The sequence below is a fragment of the Saimiri boliviensis genome, chromosome 12 (assembly GCF_048565385.1).
Source record: "Saimiri boliviensis isolate mSaiBol1 chromosome 12, mSaiBol1.pri, whole genome shotgun sequence".
Lineage (NCBI taxonomy): Eukaryota > Metazoa > Chordata > Mammalia > Primates > Cebidae > Saimiri > Saimiri boliviensis.
The window spans coordinates 115,931,527-115,958,690 of NC_133460.1; the positions used below are offsets into that span (position 1 = coordinate 115,931,527).

A 27,164-nucleotide genomic window follows, 5' to 3' on the forward strand; every position below is an offset into this window, starting at 1 on the left:
GTGCTGGTGTGTGTGGAGAGCACTGGTGTGTGTGGAGCATGCTGGTGTGTGTGGACCACGCTGGTGTGTGTGGAGAGCGTGCTGGTGTATGTGGAGAGGGGTGTGCTGGTGTGTGTGGAGAGCGTGCTGGTGTGTGTGGAGAGCGCTGGTGTGTGTGGAGCATGCTGGTGTGTGTGGAGAGCGTGCTGGTGTGTGTGTACCGTGCTGGTGTATGTGGAGCATGCTGGTGTGTGTGGAGCGTGCTGGTGTGTGTGGACCGCACTGGTGTATGTGGAGCGTGCTGGTGTGTATGGAGAGCGTGCTGGTGTGTGTGGAGCGTGCTGGTGTGTGTGGAGCGTGCTGGTGTGTGTGGACCGCGCTGGTGTATGTGGAGCGTGCTGGTGTGTGTGGAGAGCGTGCTGGTGTGTGTGGAGCGTGCTGGTGTGTGTGGAGAGCGTGCTGGTGTATGTGGAGCGTGCTGGTGTGTGTGGAGCGTGCTGGTGTGTGTGGAGCGTGCTGGTGTGTGTGGAGAGCGTGCTGGTGTATGTGGAGCGTGCTGGTGTGTGTGGAGAGCGTGCTGGTGTGTGTGGAGCGTGCTGGTGTGTGTGGAGCGTGCTGGTGTGTGTGGAGAGCGTGCTGGTGTATGTGGAGCGTGCTGGTGTATGTGGAGTGTGCTGGTGTGTGTGGAGAGCGTGCTGGTGTATGTGGAGCGTGCTGGTGTGTGTGGAGAGCGTGCTGGTGTGTGTGGAGCGTGCTGGTGTGTGTGGAGAGCGTGCTGGTGTGTGTGGAGCGTGCTGGTGTGTGTGGAGCACGCTGGTGTGTGTGGAGCACGCTGGTGTGTGTGGAGCGTGCTGGTGTGTGTGGACCGCGCTGGTGTGTGTGGAGCATGCTGGTGTGTGTGGACCACGCTGGTGTGTGTGGAGAGCGTGCTGGTGTGTGTGGAGTGCGCTGGTGTGTGTGGAGCGTGCTGGTGTGTGTGGAGAGCATATTGCTGTGTGCTTAATAGGGTCAGTCTGTGGAGATGAAAAGAAAATAATTTTTATTATTTCTAAAGATTGTTCAAATTGAAATGACCCAAATAGGACCCAAAATAAATGTATTGTTTATCACATTAAGAAACTTGTTTCTTTGAAATTTCCCAGAGAAGACAGGAATTGGTAGCGACTGTAGCAGCAACACTAATGAGGAAGAGGCCGCAGCTCTGGGACACACGTGTCCTCACCGCTGTGTGGGGTCCGAATTCTCAGGGCCTGTGGACGCACCACTCTGAGGACAGGCAGCGGCAGCCGTCCACACTCACTGGTCCTGGCTGGCCACACACCCCACGCATGCCTGTCCTGCCGGTCACCGTCCCCGGCCACACCTGCAGGCTGCGGCTGGTCCACAGGCCATGCAGGGCAGACCCACGTCCCCAGGAAATGCGAACACTGGTTGTCATTTCTCTACAGCAGAATCCCTGTGATAAACCTGTGATTCTTATTAAGGGAGCTTGGGAGCAGCTGCCCAAGGACCTGACTCATCTCCTGCTTTATGCAAAGTGTGTGTGTGTGCACGTGTATTGTGAAAGTGTGTGTGTATATTTGTGTGTGTATATGTATGTGAGCGTGTGTGTATATGTGTGTGTAGTGTGTAGATTGTATATGTGTATGTGAATGTGTGAGTGTATGTGTGTGTTAGTGTGTATGTGTGAAAGTGTGTGCATATGTGAGCATGTGTGTATATGTGTGTGTAGTGTGTAGACTGTGTATAGAATATGTGTATGTGTATGAGTGTATGTGTGTGTTAGTGTGTATGTGTATGAGTGTGTGTAGTGTGTAGATTGTATATGTGTATGTGAATGTGTATGAGTGTATGTGTGTGTTAGTGTGTATGTGTGAAAGTGTGTGTGTATATGTAAGTGAGCATGTGTGTATATGTGTGTGTAGTGTGTAGATTGTGTATGTGAATGTGTGTATGTGTATGTGTGTGTTAGTGTGTATGTGTGAATGTGTGTATATGTCTGTAAGTGAGCATGTGTGTATATGTATGTGTAGTGTGTAGATTGTGTATGTGAATATGTGTATGTGTATGTGTGTGTTAGTATGTGTATATGTGTGTGTAGTGTATAGATTGTATATGTGTATGTGAATGTATGAGTGTGTATGTGTGTTAGTGTGTATGTGTGAAAGTGTGTGTATATGTATGGAAGTGAGCGTGTGTATATGTATGTGTAGTGTGTAGATTGTGTATGTGAATGTGTGTATGTGTATGAGTGTGTGTGTGTTAGTGTGTATGTGTGTGAGTGTGTGTATGTGGGTGTGCGCGCACACGTGTGTGTTGCTTTTAAGCACTCAGTGGTGTTTTCTCACGGCTGGTAGACTGTCGGCTGCTCTCGGTCACAGACGCTTGCCCTTGGAAAGGTCGGGAGGAGGAGCCGGCCAGGCTGTCCCTGCTCAGGGCCCTCTGGGGTTTGGAAGTGTCCAGTGCACACCTTGGACCTGCGAAGGAGGACACAGGGTGGGGGGCACACAGGACAGGGGCTAGCATTTGGCAGGGGGTTGGGGAGCTGGGTGGCCCTGGAGTCCTGGGGGGAGTTTGCTGGAAGGTTCTGGCGGAAGAACTGGGAGGAGGCCTGGAGGCCACCGTGGCCGTGGCAGAAGGGACTGGAGAAGATGGCCGGCTTCCCGCTTTGTGGCACTTGTAAACCCAGATGAGGAACTCTGCGGTTCTCGAGGGCGGGGTGAGGGGACCCTAAGGATGCAGAGTCAGGTGAACCTGGCGGTCCCCGGAGGCCTCTCACAGCAGCTGGCGGAGGGCCCCACTTTTGTTTTTATTCTAATCTTTCAAGGACTGAAACTTACACACAGACACACACACAGACACACACACACACACACACACACAGACACAGAAATATATTACTGGGAATGAGATTGCACAGGGCAGGCACCTACCATCAATTCTGTGACCCCGGCACCACCCTCAGGGAACCGCAGGGACGATGCCCCACGAAGGGCCTCTGACCAAGGGCAGGTCCGGGACCTGCTCAGCCATGGGACTCGGGGCCCCACGCCCACCTGCCCCGGCAGCCTTGCCATAGAGCCCCCCTCACACCCAGGCCCCTCTGAGATGAGAGGGCACCGTGGGGCGGGGCTGCAGCCCGTGCCATTGGGCACAGGGGGAGGAGGTGGGAGAAGGGGCCTGGGCCTGGGCCTGGGTTTGAACTGACACGTTGCGTTTTGGTCACAAGCCGGTTGTTGTGGAGACCTTCTTTGGATACGATGAAGAGGCCTCCCTGGAATCGGATGGTTCTTCCATCTCTTACCAAACGGACAGGACGGACCAGACCCCGTGCACCCCGGACGATGACTTGGAGGAGGTAATGAGGCTCTTCCTGCTGGGTCCTGGCCTTGGCTGGGGGTGGGCTGCTGCTTTCACCAGGAAGCCCTTGGTGGCCCTCACTGGCACCCACCCGCTGGTGGCCGGCTCAGGCATAGTGAGAAGCTCCGGTGAGGTGGCTCGGGGTGTCACCTGAGGCCAGCTCCTTGCTCCCGTGAAGGCTGAGCCAGGCCTCCGCCCGCCATTGAGCCTACGCCCTTCTAAAGAGGGGTGTGGTGAGCTCTCCCCTCCTAAGGGGCCTCCCTGGGGGGATCTGAACCACTCTCCAGGGAGTTCGGTCCCAGGGCCAAGAGCACATTAGGGTGAGGGGGCATTGAGCAGTTTTCTTCCTGATAACGGCGCGGCCGTTTCTGCCTGCCAGCCCCCTCTTCCAGAAGGACAGCTACCCTCAGGCCCAGGCAGCCGTCTCAGCAGCAGGCTGGAAACCGTGGCATTGCGGGGCCCAGACTCTGCGGCCCGGGACAAGTAGTAGGGTGTCTACAGTCGGTGGCACAGAGAGGATCGGGCCTCCCCTGGCAGACCCTGGAGGGTGGCCCAGCAGCCACAGACCTGCCAGGGGATCTAAGACTTCCTGGAGCAGCCTCAGGTGCAGGGTGGGGCCCGGGAACTGGCCAGGCCGGGGCTTCCGGGCTCAGCGACTCCAGGACATGGCCCATCCTTCTGGCCCCAGGGCCCCCCTGGGACGCTGTGAAGGCAGCAGCAGGCTCACCTGCCTTCTCCCTGGGGTGGCAGATGGCATTGCAGCTGGCAGCGTGAGCCTCCAGGAGTGATCCTGGGAGGAGGCGTGCTGCCTGGGGTGCTCGACCCCCTCCACAAAGCCCAGCTCTGTTCCCAGGACGCATTTCAGCGGAGCAGAGCATGTGCAGGCCTGGTCAGTAACAGAGGGTCTGCTGTGTCAGGGCAGCCTGGCTGGCAAGGTGAGCCCCCAGCCCTGGCACCAGCCCAGCAGGCTTACCCTGGCCTCAGCCATGCAGCAGGCTCAGCTCCCACCCCAGGGCCAGTTGCTCCCCTCTGCAGGGAAACCTTTCTCCAACAACACTGAGTCCCCAGGCAGGCGCCCCTCCCGCACACTGGAGAGGGTCTCCCTCACGCTGCTAGAGAGACCCCCCCCACTTGCTATCTGGGGAGAAGGGAAGCCCCGGGCCCCACTGACAGAGGAGGTGCTGGCGGCTGACGCTGCGTGTCTGTGTGTGTGGCATCTGTGTCTCTCCAGGGCATGGCCAAGGAGGAGACGGAGCTGCGGTTCCGGCAGCTGACCATGGAGTACCAGGCCCTGCAGCGCGCCTACGCCTTGCTGCAGGAGCAGGTCGGAGGGACGCTGGACGCAGAGCGAGAAGTTAAGGTCTACATGACTTCCACCGTGCGCTCCGGCCCCCTCGTGCCTTCCTGTGTGACCCCCTGGCCCGGGCCGGGGCACCCCCACTGCCAGCCCTCCGGGCCCTGCCCCTCCTCTCCTGCCATTGCCTCTAGTCCCAGTGGTGCCCACAGAAGCTGATCAAAACCAGGCACTGGGAGCCCCATGCTGGGAGCCGGCCCAGGTGGGAGGGATGGGCCCAGAGCGGTGCCAGGTGCAGGTGTGGGTGAGGGTCCTGGGGCAGGTGGCAGGGGCCCACAGTGCCCAGGGTGGGTCTCCTCCTTCCGGGCCTCCTCTGCTGCTCTTGGTGGCATGGCGGTGACCCATGGCAGCGTTGAGCTGGGTGTTGAAACTCATGGAGGCCGTTCATCCTCAAAGGCTGAGCTGGCACAGGGCCCTCTCCTCCTTCCCTCTCCCCCACGGGGCGGGACCCCAGCAGCCGTGTCCCCTCCACCCGCTTCCCTGGCCCACCTGAGCGTCGGCCCCCAGGAAAGGCCCCCGTGTGGCTGGTGGGTGTCCTCTATGGGACACGGAGGGCAGTGTGGGCACCAGGCCTTGGCGGGGGGCCTGGGTCAGGGGTTGGGGGTCCCTCACTGCCCCAGCCTCCCAGATTGTGGCTCAGAAGGGAAGCCCCTGGAGGAATGGCACCTCATGGTCCTCGCCGGGGTACAGGCTGCTTCCTGGGGGAGCTGAGGGGTTCTCCTGAGCAGACAGCTTGTGGGGTCTGGGGTTCCCATTGGCCTCCGACACCCCACGACCACCCTGTGGGGCCAGAGACACCAGTGTCTGGCAATTCGGCCACTTAGGGTGGCTGGGCTGGGTGAGGGATGGGCATCTTGGGGTGAGGGGAGAGGGTCTGCAGAGCACCCCAGCGTGGTCCACACCAGTGCCCTGGGGAGCCACCGGCCTCAGCCTCCATCCACCCAGACCACCCTGGTGACATGGCTTCCCCCTCCTGCCTTCCTGGGCACCTCACTGGGGACGCGTGTTATGAAAATGAGGAGAGACCCCCCCCCCGCATCCACTATGCGCCTCCTGCAGACCCGAGCAGGCCCCTAGCGCTGGAGGGGACTCCCCCATCTCAGGCTCAGAGAGATGTGTCTGTGTAACTGGGGACTTTAAATGTCCTCCCTTTCACTTTGACTTAATTTTTTCATGACCCTTGGAGAACGGAACAAATTCAGGCCTCAGCTCAGAGCATCCTAAAGCACGGAGGCCCTGAGACAGCTCAGCCCCCCGGGCCCGGCCTCGCTCCCTCACAGCCCAGCGGGGCGGAGCAGCCGCCGTGTCCTCCCGGCCACGCTGGCCAGGAGCTGGAGGAGCTGCAGGAAGCATCTGTCCTCCCATTTTTCTGTCGGGTGCTAGAGAAACATTTGCCTGGGGGCCGCATGAAAACAAGAACTTAGAAGATTTTGCTTCCAGAGCAAAAATGTCCAGCATGCAAATTTTTTCTTAATGTCATTTAGAATCAGAGGAAAATCTGATGCCAAGAAGTGCTACATGGTTATTTTAAAAATTGAAAGATACGGAAAAGATTAATGAAGAAACTAGGCTAGCCAGCATCCCACGGTCTGATTCTGTATTATAATCGGAAATGTCACTCCTCACGGTGGAAGTCGAGGCAGCCTCAGGATAAGGAAGAGGCCGTGGAGAGGCGTGGGAGGATAGGCATCTGCAGACGTGGACGTGGGCCTGTCCCTGACACGGTCCTGAAGCCTCGGAGGTCCGTGGCCACCTGTGGGCTCCATCTCCCTGTGTTGAAACACAGGGTTCGGACTAACTAGAACCCCCTCTCAGCTCAGGATTCTCCAACCCCAGGGCTCACACCCACCATTGTGGCCTCCTAAGGGAGAGAAGGAGCCAAGGACAGCCTGGGGGCAGGGAGCTGGGACCCAGCACTGGGGGCACCACAGGCCACGCCTTCGCCCACCTGCACCCGGGCTGATGGATCCTCTGAACATGAGCCTTGTCCTGAAACGCGCCCCTCCCTTAGAAGCTATCCCCAGAGAGCAGGAGCCACTGTGAGGTGAAACGCCCGTGGTTCGGGGCCACCAGAGCAAACTGAATTCAGGGAGGATGGTTCAGACCTCAGCTAGAAGCCTCGGGGGCACTCAGGAGGGACTTCACAAACCACAAGCCACAGTGCTGACGTGGACAGCGCCAGGGCTTTTCCTGCAGACGTGGGGCGGGCTCTGGGGAAGTCAGTTAAGGAACTCACAAAGGCTGGGGCAGCTCCCGCACAGACACCCGACCGCCTGGGGCTCCCAGCGGGTCTGTGGGGAGAGTCCCTTGGACATACGGGGCAGCTCCTGTGCGGGAGGCACCCGACCGCCGGGGGATCCCAGTGGCTCCGAGTGGAAGGTACCTTGAACACCAGTAGCGGCTCCCGTACAGGCACCTGCACCGCCCAGGGCTCCCAGCGGGTCTGTGGGGAGAGTCCCCTGGACACACAGGGCAGCTCCCCTACAGGAACCCAACTGCCCGGGGCTCCCAGGGGGTCCGTGTGGTGGGTCCGTTGAACAAAGTGTTCTGGCCAGCACCCGCAGGGCTGAGCACAGGTGAGGCCTCCATCCTCCTCCTAGGCTGTGTCGTCCTGTGAGCAAAGAGTTCTTCTAACAGGACCTCAAAATTAACCTGCACAATTTGCCCCTTGGAATCTAAGTGAGATCACTTGCTTCAAATGAGCCTTAAAGTTCTCCCTCTAGGTCCAGGTGCCGTGGCTCACGCCTGTAATCCCAGCACTTTGGGAGGCTGAGGCAGGATCGCTTGTACTCAGGAGTTTGAGGCCAGCCTGGGCAACATGGTGAAAACCTGTCTCTACAAAAGATAGAAAAATTAGTGGGTGTGACGGCTCATAGCTGTGGTTCCAGCCACTCGGGAGGGTGAGGTGGGAGGGTCACTTGAGCTCGGGAGGCGGAGGTGGAAGTCAGGCAAGACTGCCTGTGAGCTCCAGCCTGGTTGGCAGAGCCAGACCCTGTCTCAAAAAAAAAAAAAAAAAAAAAAAGCTCTTCTCCTTTTAGAAAGCATTTCTTCCAAAGGAAGGGGGAACAGTCCCTTCTCCATGAGCTTAACTGAAAGGCTCTTCTGACTTCTCCTCGAGTGTGTGTGCTGTCTGTCTGTCCGGCTTTTAGAGAAAATTTGATGTATCTTTCCTGCCATCCTACAGACCCGTGAGCAGCTACAAGCCGAAGCACAGAGGGCGCAGGCGCGGATCGAGGACCTGGAGAAGGCCCTGGCGGAGCAGGGGCAGGTGAGCCCACAGGCACCGCACGGCCGTGGGGGGCACACATCGGGGGGACGAGCAGCTCTGGGGGCTTCGCAGCACCCACGTCACCCTGCAATAGAACGTGCCGGAACCAGGAGGAAGGAATCCCAGGCCAGCCTTGCGTGGGGCAGGACTCCGCCTGGCCTGGACGCAGCCTCTCCTGTCCTCGATCTTGGAGGATTTCTCGGTCCCCTGAAGTCAGGGCCGGGACTTCAGGTCCTGCCCCGGGCGCTAGTGGAAAATGACCAGATACTTTCTGACCTGGGGTTCCCAGGAGCCCGTCCTCCAGGTGGAGAAAGTTGCCCATGACACAGGTAACCTGCTTTGCCCAGTCTGTCACTGCCCTCTGCCTTCGATGACCCCCACCACCCCGGGTCCTTCACGCCCCGTGGGGAGGCGCCCACCCCTATGGCCCCAGGCTGAGCCTCCCCTCCGACCTGCGGGGCCTGACACCAGGCTGGAGGGTGTCGCCGTGGGGTGGGGAGAGCACGTGAACACGCGCCGGGGGCAGGGACGAGCCTCCGTGGCCCCCGCCCGCACCCGTGTCTGGCCCATGGCCACCCTTAACTTGTCGACTGCTGGATGGACAGACAGGAGGACAACGTGAGGTGCCACATCGCCGGCATCCCAGCATTCAGTGTCATGGCACCTGTAGCCAACCTCCAGCCTCCTCGCCACTTCCAGAGTGGGGCCGCTACCGCACAGGCCCAGCCTCGGCAGTCACCGTGGCCTCGTTCCCAGGCACTGGTGCGAAATCCCCAGGGCACCGTCCAGCGCTCACAGGGTTTCGCAGATGCTGCTGTCCTACCGTCACCGAACCCAGGCTCGGCGGCTGGCCGCTCAAGAGCCAAGCCCAAGACAGTCAGTGGGAGAAAATCAGGTGTAGTTGGGAAGCAGCGACCCACGGAGATGGTGGACAGCGTCACAGAGACCATCGCGTGTCCCAGGCTGGCCTGAGGGTGTCGTGGCAGGGCATGTGGAGAAGTCGCAGGCCGGGGCTGACTCCGTGCGGTCAGGGCAGTCAGCGCCTTGTCCCGACAACTGTCTTGAGCAGTGGGCATCAGGCGGCGTGGCTGGCATCAGCGTGACTGTGACAGGAACGCGGTTTAACCGCTCACGTTCTTCCTGGTGTGGGACATTCCGAAACCTGTTTCCTAGGCTCAGCTTTTCAAGGCCGGTTCCTGGAGTCCTCGAAGCAAAGCACGTGAACTGAGCATCATGAAAAGCCTAGCATTGAAAGAAGGGAAGAAAGAAAAACAGAGGAGAATGATTGTTTTTGCGAGATGGGGTGGAGTCTCTCTCTGTGACAGTGTGCCAGGAGAGAAGTGACCGGGGTGGTGGGAAACCAGGAGGCTGAGAACTCTGCTTCCTTCATCTGCCAAACCGGCTCCTTCAGACTTGGCAAGAGCTTCGCAGGCGACTTTGGGGAGAAGAAACTTGGGACCAATCCAGCGTCTGAAGAAACCAACTTTACCCCTGACATTTTGCTTTATTCTTAAAAATGCCAGTGGTGGGGGCTTCCTGAGTACGGTCAGCGAGGTGCCCACACGCCATTAGTAGAGCCAAGACCACCACCTGCCACGTGTCATGACTGTAACAGACCAGACACCATCATCCCGGGTGGACTGTCGTCTCCACCTGCCCGAGGCCCTTGCTCTGCCGCTGGGTCCGAGCTCACTCTGGCTCAGGGTCCCCTGGGCCTGTGATGTCCACACAGGACAGTCTGCCGCCAGCACCTGGCCCGGGGCACGAGCCTGGCCTGCGGTCCATGGGGCTGCATGCAGCGTCCCACGTCTCCTGGGCGGGCCTGTCCTGGCTTTCTCTGTCTCAGAGGAAATGGGTGAGCCCACAGGTTTTCGGCGAGGGTGTGACATGAACTGTTGTTCGGTGGTTATTTCAGACGCTGCGTGTTGAACCCTTACCTGTTCTTTGTTTTTTGTTTGTTTTGCAACAGGGCCCCACTCTGTTGCCCAGGCCGGAGTTCAGTGGTGCAGTCATAACTTACTACAGCTCGACCTCCTGGGTGCAAGCCATCCTCCCACCTCAGCCTCCCGAGTAGCCGGGACCACAGGCGCGCGCCACCACGCCCGGCTAATTTTTGTAGTTTTTGTAGAGACGGGGCATTCCCACGCCGGCCGGGCTGATCTTTGGTGTTCTGCTACGTCACAGTGTAAACGTTGGTTTATGAGTTCCTCCAACAGTGTTTTTCTTTCTTTCTATTCCATTTTTAAGGATATGAAGTGGATTGAAGAGAAGCAAGCACTGTACCGGAGAAACCAAGAGCTTGTGGAAAAGGTGAGCCCCAGACCCCTCGGAGAGCCTGGGAAGACTCGCTCTTTGCTCCTGGGGGCTGCGGTGGTCCCTGTGGGGCTGAAGGGTGGAGCCAGGGCTGAGGTTTCAGAATGGCTCTGCCCCAGGCCCCTTCTGCTCCGCCCCCTTCTGCGGGACCAGTCAGGAGCCCTGGGGAGGGGGACCCCCCCTTCGTCTGGAGGGAGCTGGGGCCTGTCCTCCGGTCCAGGCAGAGCCCCTATCTGCAGCTGCGTCTCCGTTCCTGTCCTGCTGTGCTGATGGGCTCCGTGGGTGGGCTGGTTAGAGCATCGTGAATCAGGTGCCCTTTTGAGACCACTGGAATCATCATCCCTGTGGGACGCCTGGCTGGGTCAGGGAAGTCTCCAGCAACACTTGTGAGGAAGCTAAAGGGTTCTCAGGGAAGAGCCTGTGGACCAGTCTGGCTGAGCAAGTGCATGTTTGACACTTCACCGGGGCATCGCCCGGCGAGCTCAGGTCCAGGCTGTCTCGGCCCCAGATGACAAGAGGCTCCCAAAATGCTGCCCTCACCCCCACCCCAACCCATACACTGGCTGAGGATTGTGGGCTGGACAATTTTACCTGACGTAAAACAGATCAGAACATGCAGTGTATGGCCAGGCTGCTCTAAGTGGCCTTAGCTTCTGCCTGGGGTGCAGGGACGGGAGCACAGGCTTCACACAGGGCACCTCTCCACCACATCAGGCCTGACTGGCTCAGCTGCCTTGTGCACTGGTTAGAGGGGTCACAGCACCGAGGGCTCTAGACTTAGCTTAGGTCTGGGCAGTCTGGCACCATCCCAGCAGGGGTGCACTCCACAACTGTGGGAGCAGGTGATGTGGCACGAGGCGGGGCTGGGGCTGACTGTGGGTGCAGGGGTCATTACCACACGTGGGTGAGGGGTGCTCCACGTGACCCCACAACACTTGTCAACCAGGAGGGGCAGGTGTCCTGAGGAGGCAGCGGCGCCTCACCTGGGCAGGTGTGGCCCTCTGGAGAGATGCCAGGGTGGCCTGTCGGATAACTCTGACATGTGCCAGTAGGATCGAGCACCAGACCAACGGGGACGTCTCACCCAGCCCCTGCACTGCTGTCAGCCCACGGCTGGTCATGCCCTTTGGGGGTCCTGCTTTAGGCTGGGTTCACATCTTGAATCGTGAACGGCACCCCCATGTTTCCTGTGAACACACAAAACAGCTCTTAAGTTAGGTAAACTGTTTCCATGGGGCTCAGTGCAATGCCATGCGTTCCATGTAAATGCTGGCACAGGCAGAGATTCACACTCACTTAAGGGCACACACGTGAACAGCCGCACACATTAATGCTTGCATGCGCACTTGAACACGTGCACAGAAATGCTTGCACACGCACTTGAACACATATGTATGTAAACAGTGGCACACCCACTTGAACACCCACACATAGAAACGCTTGCATGCTCATTTGAACACGTGCACAGAAATGCACACGCACTTGAACACCCACGCATGGAAACGCACGCTCACTTAACACGTGCACAGAAATGCTTGCACATGCACTTGAACACATGCGTATGTAAACACTGGCACACCCACTTGAACACCGACGCATGGAAACACTTGCATGCTCACTTGAACACCTGCGCATGGAAATGCACACACACGATCACGTGCACATATAAATGCTGGTGTGCACATTTGAGCACATGGGCATGGAAATGCTGGTGTACAGACTTGAACACCTGCACAGAAGTGCTGGCACACGCACATAAATGCTTGTGCACATACATATGTGCCCAGTTGCACGCTTGGAGCCTGTGCTTTTCCCCAGCTGTGCTGGGCGTGGTCACATTCCTGGCCCTGAAGCTGTTCTACGGCAGCCCCACTGTGCAGTAGCTGTGCGGGTGGGTCCAGCTCCCATGAGGAGTGGGCTCACTCAGAGGGTGCAGTGTTCCTGAGTCATTCTTGGTCCCCTGAGCATCAGAGCAGGTCATTAGTCCCCCAGCCTCAGCACCAGGCGATGGATGCAGCTGCCTGCCCCTGGTGGACCCTGCCCCTCAGGAGGCTGCTGAGGACACGTGCCATGGGCTGTGTCACTTTGCACTTTGGAAAGGGTGGTGCGACTCCTGCATCTGGTTTCCTTGTTACTGGTTCTGTTGAAACAGTCCCTTAAGTAGCCAAGTGAATTCCAGTGTCCAGGCAGCCGTGGTACCTGCTCCTTCCACTGGGCACAGTCTGGGCTCCTAGGGACACCAGGAAGCCACTTGGGGCATTTATCCTTGAAGGCCTCCGTTCCCGATCCCAGCTTAGAGTCCCGCTACGGCCTCCAGGCTCGTGGCTTGTGGTTCACAGCCCCCGCTCGAGACGTTTATCCTCCACAGCTTCCTCCCCAGTCCCTGCCCAGGGACTGCCCAGGCTCAGGGCCCTGCTGCAGCCTCCAAGCTCCCAGCTTTTGGCGTGCGGTGCTGCCTGCCCAGCTCCACTCACCACTGAACGGCTGGGCTGTGTCACTAGGACAGACCCAGACGCACCCAGGGCTCTGAGGAGCTTCGAGGGCTGGGCACTGGGCTGGTCAGCCGGCCCCACCGACCGCCAGGAGTTGACCTCCCAAAGCCTCTGGTGAGAGACGCAGACCCCTCACCTCACCCACCTTTTCTGTTGCAGATCAAACAAATGGAGGCAGAGGAGGCTCGGCTCAGACACGAGGTGCAGGATGCCAGAGACCAAAACGAGCTGCTGGAGTTCCGGATCCTGGAGCTTGAGGTAGCTGGGCCAGTGGCCAGCACTGTGGCTGGTGGCCAGCGGTCGTGGCCTGCGGCTGTGTCAGGGATCCAGCCCTCAGCCTTCCTAACCCACCGAGCCCCCGAACATGAACCCAAAAGCCTGGGTCAGAGAGGAAAGAGGCAACTGGCCATAAACCGCCACCTCTTCCTGTGGAGGCCACTCAAAGCACGTGGAAAGGGGGGCCGTGGGCCGTGGAGCTCAGCGTCATGCAGGGATAACAACACAAAAGCACGACGCGTGCTGCTGCAGCGTCTGCTCCACGCCTGTGTCCTGAGGCCCTCGTGCGTTGACCGGCCGTCTGCTCCCATGGCCCTGCCTGTGTCCTGAGGTGCCAGAGCGTCGGCCGGCCGTCTGCTCCTGTGGCCCTGTGGCAGCTGGTGCGTGGCAGAGCCATGCCCAGGCCTCAGCGGTTGGCAGACGTTTGTTTCTTGCTCACAGAAGCCCCCGAGGGAGGGCAGTGGGGGCCACATGGTGATCCCTTATTCTGTGCCCTGCTGGCCCTGGCCCTGCATCCTCTGCTGTGACTGTCACAAGAGGAGGGAGGAGGGGGAGGGGGATCCCGCCGGACAGTTCAGGCTGGGCATGAGCGGCCATATCGCTGTGCTCATGTTTCACTGCCAGGGTGGTCCACCCGTGGGACTGGGAGGAAGTGGCACGCACGGGGGCCACCCCTGCTGAACACCATGTGCAGCCCCGAGGCCTCCATCTCAGGCCAGCACCTGGAGCCTCGGAGTCCGAGTGGAGCCCCTCTTAGAGCCCCCTCGTCCACTGCGGGTGCAGGGCAGCTGTGTGGTCACTCCACTTGTGGACAACGTCGGCCACGTGGGCCTGCCTGTGGGCACAGTGGCAGCACTGCCGGCCTGTCCTGCAGAGGCTCTTCTGTTCAGGCCCTCAGGGAACACGACCTGCAGCCCCTCCCCGGAAACTCCCGAAGCCCCTGTGATTTACTGAGGGATGTGCTGTGGCTCAGGGTGGGGACTGCCCATGCCGCGTGGCCAGGGCATGATGAGCTCTGCGTGGCCCATCTGGGGTCAGCGAATGCACAGGGGCCGTCCTCGAGGGCCGGTCCGGGTCCAGTGCAGATTCTCCCACCACCGCCGCCACAGTTTGGCTTTCCTAAATGCTGTGTCGATCCCTGGTTCCACCGTCTGGGCCCGTGTTCCTCAGGCCCCAGCACGGCCCTTTCGGAGGGAAGGGATGGGAGGGGAACAGCTCACCCTCTGCTCTCTTCTTAGGAGAGGGAGAGGAAGTCGCCCGCCATCAACTTCCACCACACGCCCTTCGTGGATGGGAAGAGCCCCCTGCAGGTGTACTGCGAGGCCGAAGGCGTGACGGTGAGCCTCGCCCCTCCCCACCTCGCCCCTCCCCACCTCGCCTCTCCCCGTCCCTTCTGCCCACCCCGCGCTGCTCACCCCTGCCTGTCCTCTGTGCCTCCTAGGACATCGTGGTGGCAGAGCTGATGAAGAAGCTGGACATCCTGGGCGATAACGCCGTAAGTGTATGTCGCTCTCCTGGCTTGTGCATGCCCCTCACACCCACAACCCCAGCCCAGCCCCCCTGGGGTTCAGGAGCCCTGCCAGCCTCCCACAGCCCTGCCGTGGGCCACCCTGCCTGAGACACTCCCCAAGGCCCTCAGCCTGCTCAGAATCGGAGGCTTCCTCACACTGCTCCGGGCCCACTGGGGCCTCTGCTGGGCACCTGGTTCTTCCAGCTGACAGCACTTCCCATCACATCGCCCCAGCTTCTAGGGTCTCTCAGCTCTTCCTCACTTGTGGGGGGATGGGGGCTGTTGCTCTTAGACAAGCCAAGACCCTTAGGGGTTCCACTTCCTTGTCTTGGGAGAAGAAGCAGACTCTGTAGATGACCCCTACGTTTCATTTGGGGCAGAGTTCCAATTTCTGCAGCAAACTGCTTGAAAGAATGTTAATTACCAAGTGAGCAAAGTAAATGCACCCTTTCATCCACTTTCTATCCATCCATCCACTGATCCTCCACTCCCATCCATTTACTCCCCATCAGTCCATCATATACCATCCCTTCATTCATTCTCTGTCCTACGTCCATCCATCCATCCTGTGTAATCCATCCATCCAGCCTCCATCATTCATCTACCCAACCTTCATCATCCCTGATCCATCCAATCATCCATCACCCACATTCTGTCCATCCATTCTCCATCCATCATCCCAAATCCATCCATTCATCCATCAACCATAATCTGTCCATCTATCCACCATCCTCCATTTCTTCTCCATCTACCATTCTCTACCCATTAATCTTTCACCCATCTGCCCATCCTTCATTCATCCTCCACAGTCCATCAATCCTTTATCTGTCTCTTCATTCTCCATCAGTTCTCTGTAGTCCATCCATCCTTTATCCTCCATTCATTCATTCTTCAGACTCCATCTGTCTATTCATCTTCCACAGTTTATCCATCCTCCATCCACCATTCATTCATTCATCCATGTTCCATAAGCTGTCCATCTATCCATCCATGGCCCCTCCATCCACCCATCCATCATCTGCATTCATTGACCTTCCGCTCCCTCCATCCAGGGCCCTGTGTGAGAGGACTCCCTTCTCCCCTTCCCTGCCCAGCACCTGGGGAGCAGAGAGGCACAGGGCAGGGGTGCTTTCTGCGGGGAGGCTCTGCATCTGGGTCTGCTTCTCTCAGACCTGGGGACTCCGTTGTGGTCATCGGTGGCAGAAAAGCCACAGCAGGGTGGCTATTGGCCTGACATACTCTGGGGTCCAGTCCTGGGTAGCAGCCCCATCATGGGGCCTTGGGAACCATATTGGGCAACTCTCTGATTCACAGTTGGAGAAGCTGAAGACCCAAAGGCACTGCCCAGGGTCACAGAGCTGATGTAGTGGCAGAGTTGGGGGCGTTCAGCTCCACCCAGGCCTATTTCAGGGCTCCTGTCCACCAAGAGTGTCACTGAGTGTGTGGCCCTGTAGCCATCATGCAGCATCTGAGGCCATCATCACAGAGCATAGGGATGGAGGAGGTTAGGGACTGGAGGACGCTTGGCGAAGCTTAAGCCCAGGGGCCCTGTGGAGATGCTGGAGCTCCTGACAGCGGGCCGACAGTGTCCACCGAGCCTGACTGTGCAGTCAGCGTTGAGCAAGCCTCACGTGCGCCTCGCAGTTTAACCACATCCGGTAGATTCCCTCAGTCACCCTGAAGCCACCTGCTCAGCCTCCCCAACTCCAAGTGTGGGGAGAGGCCTGTGGCCCACCCAGCCCTGGGAGAAGGGAGCAGGGCAGGAGGGACGAGGGCACCGGCCCCAGTCCCACGGGATGAGGGTCTCGCCTGAGTCAGGAGTGCAGCTGGCCCCACCACGGACTACAGACTGAGCCTGCCTCCCACTGTGGGAGACCCCGGGCGGACTCTGGGGCTGCGGACAGCAGGCAACACCTGGGCTTAGGAAGCTCGCGCTCCAGGGAGAGAACAGCGTGGACAGGGCTGTTGGAGCAAGTGGCGAGAATCAGGGAGGCTCTGGGAAGAGGAGCAAGGGCCTCCCTTCCGCACGGGGACCAGGCACCCAGCCCCTGCTGTCCCGTGAGCTGAGGCTGGGCAGCCCTGTTCTGGGCCAGGCTGCAGCACAGTCTGAGAGTGTGGGGTGCCCACGTCCACAGGGCCCCAAAGCCATACTCACTCTAACCAGAAGGGCCACCCACGGGCCCTTGGGTGGGGAGGAAGTGTGAATAAAACATGCACAAAACCCGCCAGGGATTCACCATTTTAGTCATGAACTGGTCTCCCCGCTACTGTTCCGAGCGGTGTTTTAATAACCACAGGTGCATATGCAGAGGCTGGCTTTCCACACAGATGGGGACAGAGGCTGAGCGGAGCAGTGGCGGCTGCTGGGGATATTGTGACTGCCTGCCTGCCTGCGTGGAGCAGTGCACACTGACTGCCTCGGCTGGTTGCCTAGACCTGGTGATTACCAGCAGCGGGAGGATGACAGAAAACAAAATTGACAGCACCCCAAGGGAGCAAGCTCAAGAGTCAAGGGTGTCAGAGATGCTGGGACGTGTTAGTCAAAGCGCTTTTGAGCTGTGGCCCACCCCCAGAATCCCCAGTCAGCCTCCCGTGCCTCTGTCACTCGCCCCCGCCCCTGAAGGCACTGCTTCTGACCACACCTGTGTTCTGCTTTTGGGTGCAGAATCTGACCAATGAGGAGCAAGTGGTTGTCATACAAGCCAGGACAGTCCTGACCTTGGCCGAGAAGGTAACAGCAGCTGTGTGGACACTCGAGAAGGGGTTCTCCTCCCAGCCCTCGACCCGGGCTCCTAGGGTCTCCTGCCCTGCTCAGCTCAGAGAAGGTGCTCTTCCTGGGAGGAGGGTCTAGGGCCGGGATGGGGGTCCGCTGCCCCGCTACTTTGGGATATCAGATCAGAGAGCACCCACTGTGCACCTTTGCAAAGGACAGATTCAGCTGCACTTTGCTCTGACACCAGCCCTGTCTGTTTCTTCCCAAAGGCGGGAAGGTATGGTGAGTCTACAGGCAGCGTTCTCTGTTCAATCTACCATGCTCTCTTCTGGGGCCGCCCACCCACCACCTGCTCCTAGCCCCACCCCTAGCCCAGACCTTCCTGGTGGGCTGGGCCTCCCACAGCAAGGAGGATACTCCTGGCACATAGGGGCTTGGAGAAACGGGCCACCCCTCCCCGCCCGTCCTGGCAGAGCTCTGGGGACGTGTCCACTCCCGCTGTGCCCAAGCCAGTGTCCATCCTCTCTGGAGAAGGTGTCAGGGCAGACTTCTTGGACAGCTGGACGGTGGGAGGGGCAGGGCCACGATGCCAGCGAAGCCCTAGCTCCCTGGAGAGGGCTGGGCTCTCCCCTCCCTAAGGAGAAGAGAAAGGAAGACTCAGGCTGCCCTGGCTTCTCTCCCAGCTGTCTCCACGAGCCGGGGTGGGGGACCCCAGGGGTCACTGTCCTGCTTGTTCTGTTTGTGCCCAGTGGCTCCAGCAGATTGAGGAGGCAGAGGCGGCACTGCAGCGGAAGATGGTGGATCTGGAGAGCGAGAAGGTTGGTGGCATCTTCCCCGAGGCTCTGTGGCTAGGCGCTGCAGGTGGGACATTCGAGGCCGAGACATGGTCCTCCTGTGTTTCAGGAGCTGTTCAGTAAGCAGAAGGGCTACCTGGACGAGGAGCTGGACTACCGGAAGCAGGCCTTGGACCAAGCCCACAAGGTGAGAGGCGCGTGGCTGCTGGAGCCCCGGGGGAGGGGGGCACTGGGGCGGAAATGGCCGTGTGGCTCAGCTGCCCAGTGGTGCCTCAGGTGCCTGTACGGGTCAGGTCTCAGGGCCCCTAACAGTCCCTACCAGCCCTTGATGACACTGTGTGGTAAACCCCGGCTCTCCAGAGCTGCCTGACGGGGTTTTCACTTAGAGCTTCCTAAACAGAGCAGGATTCATTGAGGAAGTCTAAACCCACGCTGTGCAGTGAGAACGTGCCACAGCTTTCGTGCAGCGCACTGGGGCACAGAAACACGGCCTGATTCCTAAAGGCTGCCCAGGCGTCGGTGTGGGCCAGTGTCTGCCACCTCCCACCCCTCCCCTCAGGAACCAGAGAAACCAGGGGCTGCTCTGGGACAGGGCCTGCTCACTAGGGGAAGGCGTGGTCTTGTTCTGTTTCATCCACTGTGTCTGGGAGGTGCTTAGGACATTGCTGGGTTGAAAACTAGGCTTCAGAACTGGGTTCCCCTGCTGGGAGCTACTTCCTCCATGACTGTGCAAGCAATCATTTGTCCCTGCTAGACTCCTGTCGCATGACCAAAGGTATGACTGGGAGGATATTCAGGCCCTGTTGTAAGCGTCACCACCAAGAGGCTCACCTCGGGACCCAGCCCAGCAGACAGGGTCTTGACCCTCATGCCTGTAAGGAGACCTGCTTGGCTACTTAAAGCAAGGGAAGGTGGGCTGGGATAAAAATGCTCATTCGTGGGGCCAAGTTCAGCCTGAGAACTCTGAGTGATGGTGATGATGATGGTGATGATGTCAAGGTGGTGGTGATGATGGCAATGATAACGGTGGTGGTGGTGGTGGCAGTGGCAGTGGTGTTGGTGTTGGTGGTAGTGATGACAGTGGTGCTGGTGGTGACCATGATGGTGGTGGTGCTGATGATGGTGACAATGGTGATGATGATGGTGGTGATGGTGGTAGTGGCGGTGATGGTGATGATGGGTGTTGATGCTGGTGGTGGTGATGAAGGTGACAATGATGATCATGGTGGTGGTAGTAGTAGTGATGACAGTGGTGGTGGTGGTGACCATGATGATGGTGGTGATGGTGATGATGGTGACAGTGGTGATGGTGATGATGGTGGTGATGGTGGTAGTGGCGGTGATGGTGATGATGGGTGTTGATGCTGGTGATGGTGATGAAGGTGACAATGATGATCGTGGTGGTGGTGGTAGTAGTGATGACGGTGGTGGTGGTGACCATGATGATGGTGGTGGTGCTGATGATGGTGACAGTGGTGATAGTGATGATGGTGGTGATGGTGGTAGTGGCGGCAATGGAGATGATGAGTGTTGATGCTGGTGGTGGTGATGAAGGTGACAATGATGATCGTGGTGGTGGTAGTAGTGATCACAGTGATGGTGGTGGTGACCATGATGATTGTGGTGATGGTGATGATGGTGGTGATGGTGGTAGTGGCGGTGATGGTGATGATGAGTGATGATGCCGGTGATGGTGATGAAGGTGACAATGATGATCATGGTGCTGGTGGTGTTGGTAGTAGTGATGACAGTGGTGGTGGTGGTGACCATGATGATGGTGGTGGTGATGATGGTGCTGATGATGGTGACAATGGTGATGATGATGATGATCATGATGGTGGCAGTGGTGATGGTGATGATGGTGATGGTGATGACGGTGGTGGTGGTAATAATGGTGATGATGGGTGATGAAGGTGACAATGATGATCATGGTGGTAGTGTTGGTAGTGATGACGGTGGTGGTGGTGACCATGTTGATGGTGGTGGTAAATGATGATGGTGACAGTGGTGATGGTGACGATGGTGGTGATGATGAGGATGATAATGATAGTATTTTAATGAGAGCCTACTCAAGAGCCTTTCCTGTGGTCTGGCACTGTTCTGGCCAGCCAGGCACAGAAGTTGATGGCCTGCCCACGGACATGTGGTCACAGTGAAGGCAGGAGTCGAATCTCAGCATTCTTCCCCTGCGCCCACAGCCCTGACTGCTGCACTAGGGATCTCTCCTCTCTGAACTCGTGGATGTGAGTTCCTCACATAGAAAGGCCAGGGCTCAAACACAGAACCCTACAGAGCAAAGAGCAGCCACGTCAGGTACCTGGCATCCTGGGTGGCGGTGCAAGGCCCATGTCAGTTGCTGTGGAAGCCAGTGTGTGACCCGTGGGAGGCGCTGGAGGGAGATGACCTGGGTTTGAGGCCCAGCTCAGCCAGTAACTACTGTAGGGATTCCGAGTTCCTGTAGGACACCGGGCATGGAGGCTGGCCCTCGCTAAACTGGAAACGGCCCTCCTGTTGCTATGCAGCACGTGTGCACAGGCCTGCGTGAGAGCAGCTCACGGGCCACTGGCTGTGCTTCCCGGGCCATTGTCCTTATGGCCTGTGGGTGCTGAGGGCAGCCCCGGGTGAGCTGGCCCCAGCGGTGGTGAGACCTGTGTCCCTCCAGGTGGCCAGGGACCTGCATCGCATGGAGTGCATGTCTTCCCTGCTCATGGGGATGGGGCGGCCCCCAGGCACAGGCTACTGTGGACTTAGCTTTCTGGGCAGCCGCTGGGCCTCGCGTGGTTAGAAGGAAGGAGGCTGGAAGTGGGTGGTCACCCGATGTAAAAAGCAGAGGCCCCTCAGTGCCCCAGACCATCCACACTGCAGCCAGCTGACACTCATCTGCTCGCGCCTTCTGGGACTCCCTGCTGCCCTTACTGGAGAGACCTGCTTGCTGAGGCAACAGGCCCTGTGGCATCCGGCCCCCGCCCCCTCCCTCAGCTCAGCCTCTGCCCACCGCAGCCCCTCGGCCTCTGCTCTCCAGCCTCCTCACACCCCCTCATCCTCCCTCATCCTTGCTCATCCTGTTCATGCCGTCTGCTGGTATAGACAGGTTCCTATCTGCTGGATGAGGAAGAACCCTCTAGAGCAGTGCTCTCCCATGCGCACCAAGGCCTGCTGCCTGGGTAGAGAGGGGGTGGGATCCAGCTAGGGAGCAGCCCAGCTGGCAGTGTCTCCACTGCTGTGCAGGCAGCACCCCCGCAGGCCGGGATACAGGGGACCCCCCCCCAGCCTTTGCCGCTGCTGCTCTGTCCTCTGGGAGCATGCTCCCTTTTCCTGGCCATCCCTGACACTGCAAGCCTCAGTTTTGCACCTCGCCTCCTCTAGGAAGCCCTCCCTGACCCCAGCAAGGTAGCCCTGACATGCCCCACTCATGGAAATGGGTCTGCCCTCCTTCGGGGCAAGCAGGGACCATGAGCATCTGCTGCCGCCTGGTCTCCGAGACCAGCACGAGGCCTGGCAGGCAGCAGGTGCTTTGCGGGGGCTGTGTAGGCGTGGTGGGAAAGAGCTGAGGAGTCCTGTGGAGACCTTTAAATCCAGCTCACCTTGAGACAGGAAAGGGAAGGGAAGGACGTGCGTTTCTGAAATCTTAGAGACCGTCATCGTGCCAATGGTGGGAAACGCCCAAGGCACAAAAAGAAGACTGTAAAAAAAGTTCCCGTGTTTCCTTTCAGTATGACTGTGGGGTGAGTGTGAGGCGGGCGTAAACAGGGAATGGGAATGTCCGCCCCTCCAGGATGGCAGCTCCCGCCCGCCAGGCAGCACCCGTCTACTGAGCCCTCACCCTTTCCACCCTGATGTCGCCGAAAATTCCCATGTAAGATTGTGTCTGGAGTGATGCCTCAGGCCCAGAATCCCTCCACTGGGTCGGGAGAGTTGGCCCATGAGTGGGGAGGTAGCCTGTGGGTCCCCTTGACCTGACAGAATGCAGGTCTGAGCACAGAGGGCTCCAGGAGTGAGGCATCCCTTGCACGCCCTGGCCCGAGCAGCTGCCACCACCATCCTTGTGATCAAGCATCCCTGGTGGGATGGACCCCTGGTGGGATGAGGGATGTGGGTCTCCCCACATGCTTCCAGAAGGTCAGTCAGGGTTGCCCCAGCTTCCTGCAAGGCCACCTCTCTCTGCCACCTCCACGGTAGCTGTGTCCTCAGGCCTCAAACAGGGCCAAATACTCAGGATCATTCGGCCCCAAAGACCTATGTGGAGGCACAGGGCTGCTGGTTAATCCTGGACCAGGATTAATGCCTCTACTCTGGAGAAACTGGGAGAATCTTCCTGTGTGATGTTGGTGGGGGGTTCTCTTCCTGTGTGATGCTGGGGGGATCTCTTCCTGTGTGATGCTGGGGGATCTCTTCCTGTGTGATGCTGGGGGGGCTCTTCCTGTGTGATGCTGGGGGGGCCCTTCCTGTGTGATGCTGGGGGATCTCTTCCTGTGTGATGCTGGGGGGGCCCTTCCTGTGTGATGCTGGGGGGGCCCTTCCTGTGTGATGCTGGGGGGGCTCTTCCTGTGTGATGCTGGGGGGCCCTTCCTGTGTGATGCTGGGGGGATCTCTTCCTGTGTGATGCTGGGGGATCTCTTCCTGTGTGATGCTGGGGGGATCTCTTCCTGTGTGATGCTGGGGGATCTCTTCCTGTGTGATGCTGGGGGGGCCCTTCCTGTGTGATGCTGGGGGGGCTCTTCCTGTGTGATGCTGGGGGGGCTCTTCCTGTGTGATGCTGGGGGACTCTTCCTGTGTGATGCTGGGGGGGCTCTTCCTGTGTGATGCTGGGGGGGCCCTTCCTGTGTGATGCTGGGGGGGCTCTTCCTGTGTGATGCTGGGGGATCTCTTCCTGTGTGATGCTGGGGGGGCCCTTCCTGTGTGATGCTGGGGGATCTCTTCCTGTGTGATGCTGGGGGATCTCTTCCTGTGTGATGCTGGGGGGCCCTTCCTGTGTGATGCTGGGGGGGCCCTTCCTGTGTGATGCTGGGGGATCTCTTCCTGTGTGATGCTGGGGGATCTCTTCCTGTGTGATGCTGGGGGGGCCCTTCCTGTGTGATGCTGGGGGGGCCCTTCCTGTGTGATGCTGGGGGACTCTTCCTGTGTGATGCTGGGGGACTCTTCCTGTGTGATGCTGGGGGGGCTCTTCCTGTGTGATGCTGGGGGGGCTCTTCCTGTGTGATGCTGGGGGGGCTCTTCCTGTGTGATGCTGGGGGATCTCTTCCTGTGTGATGCTGGGGGGGCCCTTCCTGTGTGATGCTGGGGGGACTCTTCCTGTGTGATGCTGGGGGGGCTCTTCCTGTGTGATGCTGGGGGATCTCTTCCTGTGTGATGCTGGGGGACTCTTCCTGTGTGATGCTGGGGGATCTCTTCCTGTGTGATGCTGGGGGGACTCTTCCTGTGTGATGCTGGGGGATCTCTTCCTGTGTGATGCTGGGGGACTCTTCCTGTGTGATGCTGGGGGATCTCTTCCTGTGTGATGCTGGGGGGACTCTTCCTGTGTGATGCTGGGGGGATCTCTTCCTGTGTGATGCTGGGGGGATCTCTTCCTGTGTGATGCTGGGGGATCTCTTCCTGTGTGATGCTGGGGGGGCTCTTCCTGTGTGATGCTGGGGGGGCCCTTCCTGTGTGATGCTGGGGGATCTCTTCCTGTGTGATGCTGGGGGGGCCCTTCCTGTGTGATGCTGGGGGGGCCCTTCCTGTGTGATGCTGGGGGGGCTCTTCCTGTGTGATGCTGGGGGGCCCTTCCTGTGTGATGCTGGGGGGATCTCTTCCTGTGTGATGCTGGGGGATCTCTTCCTGTGTGATGCTGGGGGGATCTCTTCCTGTGTGATGCTGGGGGATCTCTTCCTGTGTGATGCTGGGGGGGCCCTTCCTGTGTGATGCTGGGGGGGCTCTTCCTGTGTGATGCTGGGGGGGCTCTTCCTGTGTGATGCTGGGGGACTCTTCCTGTGTGATGCTGGGGGGGCTCTTCCTGTGTGATGCTGGGGGGGCCCTTCCTGTGTGATGCTGGGGGGGCTCTTCCTGTGTGATGCTGGGGGATCTCTTCCTGTGTGATGCTGGGGGGGCCCTTCCTGTGTGATGCTGGGGGATCTCTTCCTGTGTGATGCTGGGGGATCTCTTCCTGTGTGATGCTGGGGGGCCCTTCCTGTGTGATGCTGGGGGGGCCCTTCCTGTGTGATGCTGGGGGATCTCTTCCTGTGTGATGCTGGGGGATCTCTTCCTGTGTGATGCTGGGGGGGCCCTTCCTGTGTGATGCTGGGGGGGCCCTTCCTGTGTGATGCTGGGGGACTCTTCCTGTGTGATGCTGGGGGACTCTTCCTGTGTGATGCTGGGGGGGCTCTTCCTGTGTGATGCTGGGGGGGCTCTTCCTGTGTGATGCTGGGGGGGCTCTTCCTGTGTGATGCTGGGGGATCTCTTCCTGTGTGATGCTGGGGGGGCCCTTCCTGTGTGATGCTGGGGGGACTCTTCCTGTGTGATGCTGGGGGGGCTCTTCCTGTGTGATGCTGGGGGATCTCTTCCTGTGTGATGCTGGGGGACTCTTCCTGTGTGATGCTGGGGGATCTCTTCCTGTGTGATGCTGGGGGGACTCTTCCTGTGTGATGCTGGGGGATCTCTTCCTGTGTGATGCTGGGGGGGCCCTTCCTGTGTGGTGCTGGGGGATCTCTTCCTGTGTGATGCTGGGGGGCCCTTCCTGTGTGATGCTGGGGGGGCCCTTCCTGTGTGATGCTGGGGGATCTCTTCCTGTGTGATGCTGGGGGGCTCTTCCTGTGTGATGCTGGGGGGGCCCTTCCTGTGTGATGCTGGGGGATCTCTTCCTGTGTGATGCTGGGGGATCTCTTCCTGTGTGATGCTGGGGGATCTCTTCCTGTGTGATGCTGGGGGATCTCTTCCTGTGTGATGCTGGGAGATCTCTTCCTGTGTGATGCTGGGGGGATCTCTTCCTGTGTGATGCTGGGGGGACTCTTCCTGTGTGATGCTGGGGGATCTCTTCCTGTGTGATGCTGGGGGGGCCCTTCCTGTGTGATGCTGGGGGATCTCTTCCTGTGTGATGCTGGGGGGCCCTTCCTGTGTGATGCTGGGGGGACTCTTCCTGTGTGATGCTGGGGGATCTCTTCCTGTGTGATGCTGGGGGGGCTCTTCCTGTGTGATGCTGGGGGATCTCTTCCTGTGTGATGCTGGGGGGCTCTTCCTGTGTGATGCTGGGGGGGCCCTTCCTGTGTGATGCTGGGGGATCTCTTCCTGTGTGATGCTGGGGGATCTCTTCCTGTGTGATGCTGGGGGATCTCTTCCTGTGTGATGCTGGGGGATCTCTTCCTGTGTGATGCTGGGGGGATCTCTTCCTGTGTGATGCTGGGGGAGCTCTTCCTGTGTGATGCTGGGGGGATCTCTTCCTGTGTGATGCTGGGGGACTCTTCCTGTGTGATGCTGGGAGATCTCTTCCTGTGTGATGCTGGGGGGATCTCTTCCTGTGTGATGCTGGGGGAGCTCTTCCTGTGTGATGCTGGGGGGATCTCTTCCTGTGTGATGCTGGGGGAGCTCTTCCTGTGTGATGCTGGGGGGATCTCTTCCTGTGTGATGCTGGGGGACTCTTCCTGTGTGATGCTGGGAGATCTCTTCCTGTGTGATGCTGGGGGGGCCCTTCCTGTGTGATGCTGGGGGGGCCCTTCCTGTGTGATGCTGGGGATCTCTTCCTGTGTGATGCTGGGGGATCTCTTCCTGTGTGATGCTGGGGGATCTCTTCCTGTGTGATGCTGGGGGATCTCTTCCTGTGTGATGCTGGGGGGGCTCTTCCTGTGTGATGCTGGGGGATCTCTTCCTGTGTGATGCTGGGGGGCTCTTCCTGTGTGATGCTGGGGGGGCCCTTCCTGTGTGATGCTGGGGGATCTCTTCCTGTGTGATGCTGGGGGATCTCTTCCTGTGTGATGCTGGGGGATCTCTTCCTGTGTGATGCTGGGGGATCTCTTCCTGTGTGATGCTGGGGGGATCTCTTCCTGTGTGATGCTGGGGGAGCTCTTCCTGTGTGATGCTGGGGGGATCTCTTCCTGTGTGATGCTGGGGGACTCTTCCTGTGTGATGCTGGGAGATCTCTTCCTGTGTGATGCTGGGGGGATCTCTTCCTGTGTGATGCTGGGGGAGCTCTTCCTGTGTGATGCTGGGGGGATCTCTTCCTGTGTGATGCTGGGGGAGCTCTTCCTGTGTGATGCTGGGGGGATCTCTTCCTGTGTGATGCTGGGGGACTCTTCCTGTGTGATGCTGGGAGATCTCTTCCTGTGTGATGCTGGGGGGGCCCTTCCTGTGTGATGCTGGGGGGGCCCTTCCTGTGTGATGCTGGGGGATCTCTTCCTGTGTGATGCTGGGGGGATCTCTTCCTGTGTGATGCTGGGGGATCTCTTCCTGTGTGATGCTGGGAGATCTCTTCCTGTGTGATGCTGGGGGACTCTTCCTGTGTGATGCTGGGGGAGCTCTTCCTGTGTGATGCTGGGGGGATCTCTTCCTGTGTGATGCTGGGGGATCTCTTCCTGTGTGATGCTGGGAGATCTCTTCCTGTGTGATGCTGGGGGATCTCTTCCTGTGTGATGTGTGGGCCTCTCTCTCCACCTCCGTTTGGAAGGCCCATGGTTTGGGATGCTCCGTGTTTTCTGAGTTTGCTGTTGATTTTCTTCCTTTCCCTGCACATTCCCCAGTTCTCTCCTGTGTCATTCACGCGTGTGGCTCTCAGGTCACTTGGGTGCCCTCAGGTGACTCGCAGGGCTGTGAGCACCGAGGTGGTGTTCTGCACTCCCTGCTCTGCTTATGGGAGACCGTGGGGCAAGGAGGAGAAGGGCCGGCTCCTCCCGGGAAATGGAGGCTCTTTGCAGCGGGGCTAGCGCCAACTTTGCCTCTCTGGACATGGGCGTGGGAGGCCGTGGTCTGTGTGGCTGCTGACGGCAGGGAGGGTCGTCCAGGCAGCCCCCCGCTGATGTTACCACGGAGGTCCTGGTGAGCGCTTCCCGCCAGCAGGTGCACGTGAAGCCACCGTGAGGTTCAGTCCAAGCCAGCACCCGACCACGTTTAGTTTTAGAAGCGGGAGCTCATCTTTAAGGC

At 59.1% G+C, this 27,164-nt stretch overlaps 1 protein-coding gene across 22 annotated transcripts in view; it reads left to right on the forward strand.

The window, feature by feature from the left end:
* JAKMIP3 (Janus kinase and microtubule interacting protein 3) overlaps positions 1-27,164 on the forward strand; it is a 128,508-nt gene that overhangs the window by 96,027 nt on the left and 5,317 nt on the right. For 14 of the 22 annotated variants that reach the window (XM_074383105.1, XM_074383107.1, XM_074383110.1 and 11 more), the window contains 10 exons: positions 3,209-3,337; positions 4,571-4,699; positions 7,878-7,961; positions 10,209-10,271; positions 12,926-13,024; positions 14,281-14,379; positions 14,484-14,543; positions 17,218-17,283; positions 18,015-18,083; positions 18,169-18,246. In XM_074383105.1, the coding sequence (XP_074239206.1) occupies positions 3,209-3,337; positions 4,571-4,699; positions 7,878-7,961; positions 10,209-10,271; positions 12,926-13,024; positions 14,281-14,379; positions 14,484-14,543; positions 17,218-17,283; positions 18,015-18,083; positions 18,169-18,246 (876 nt within the window). The remainder of the gene's footprint in view (positions 1-3,208; positions 3,338-4,570; positions 4,700-7,877; positions 7,962-10,208; positions 10,272-12,925; positions 13,025-14,280; positions 14,380-14,483; positions 14,544-17,217; positions 17,284-18,014; positions 18,084-18,168; positions 18,247-27,164) is intronic. The other 8 variants (XM_074383112.1, XM_074383123.1, XM_074383114.1 and 5 more) reach the window with 1 other exon arrangement.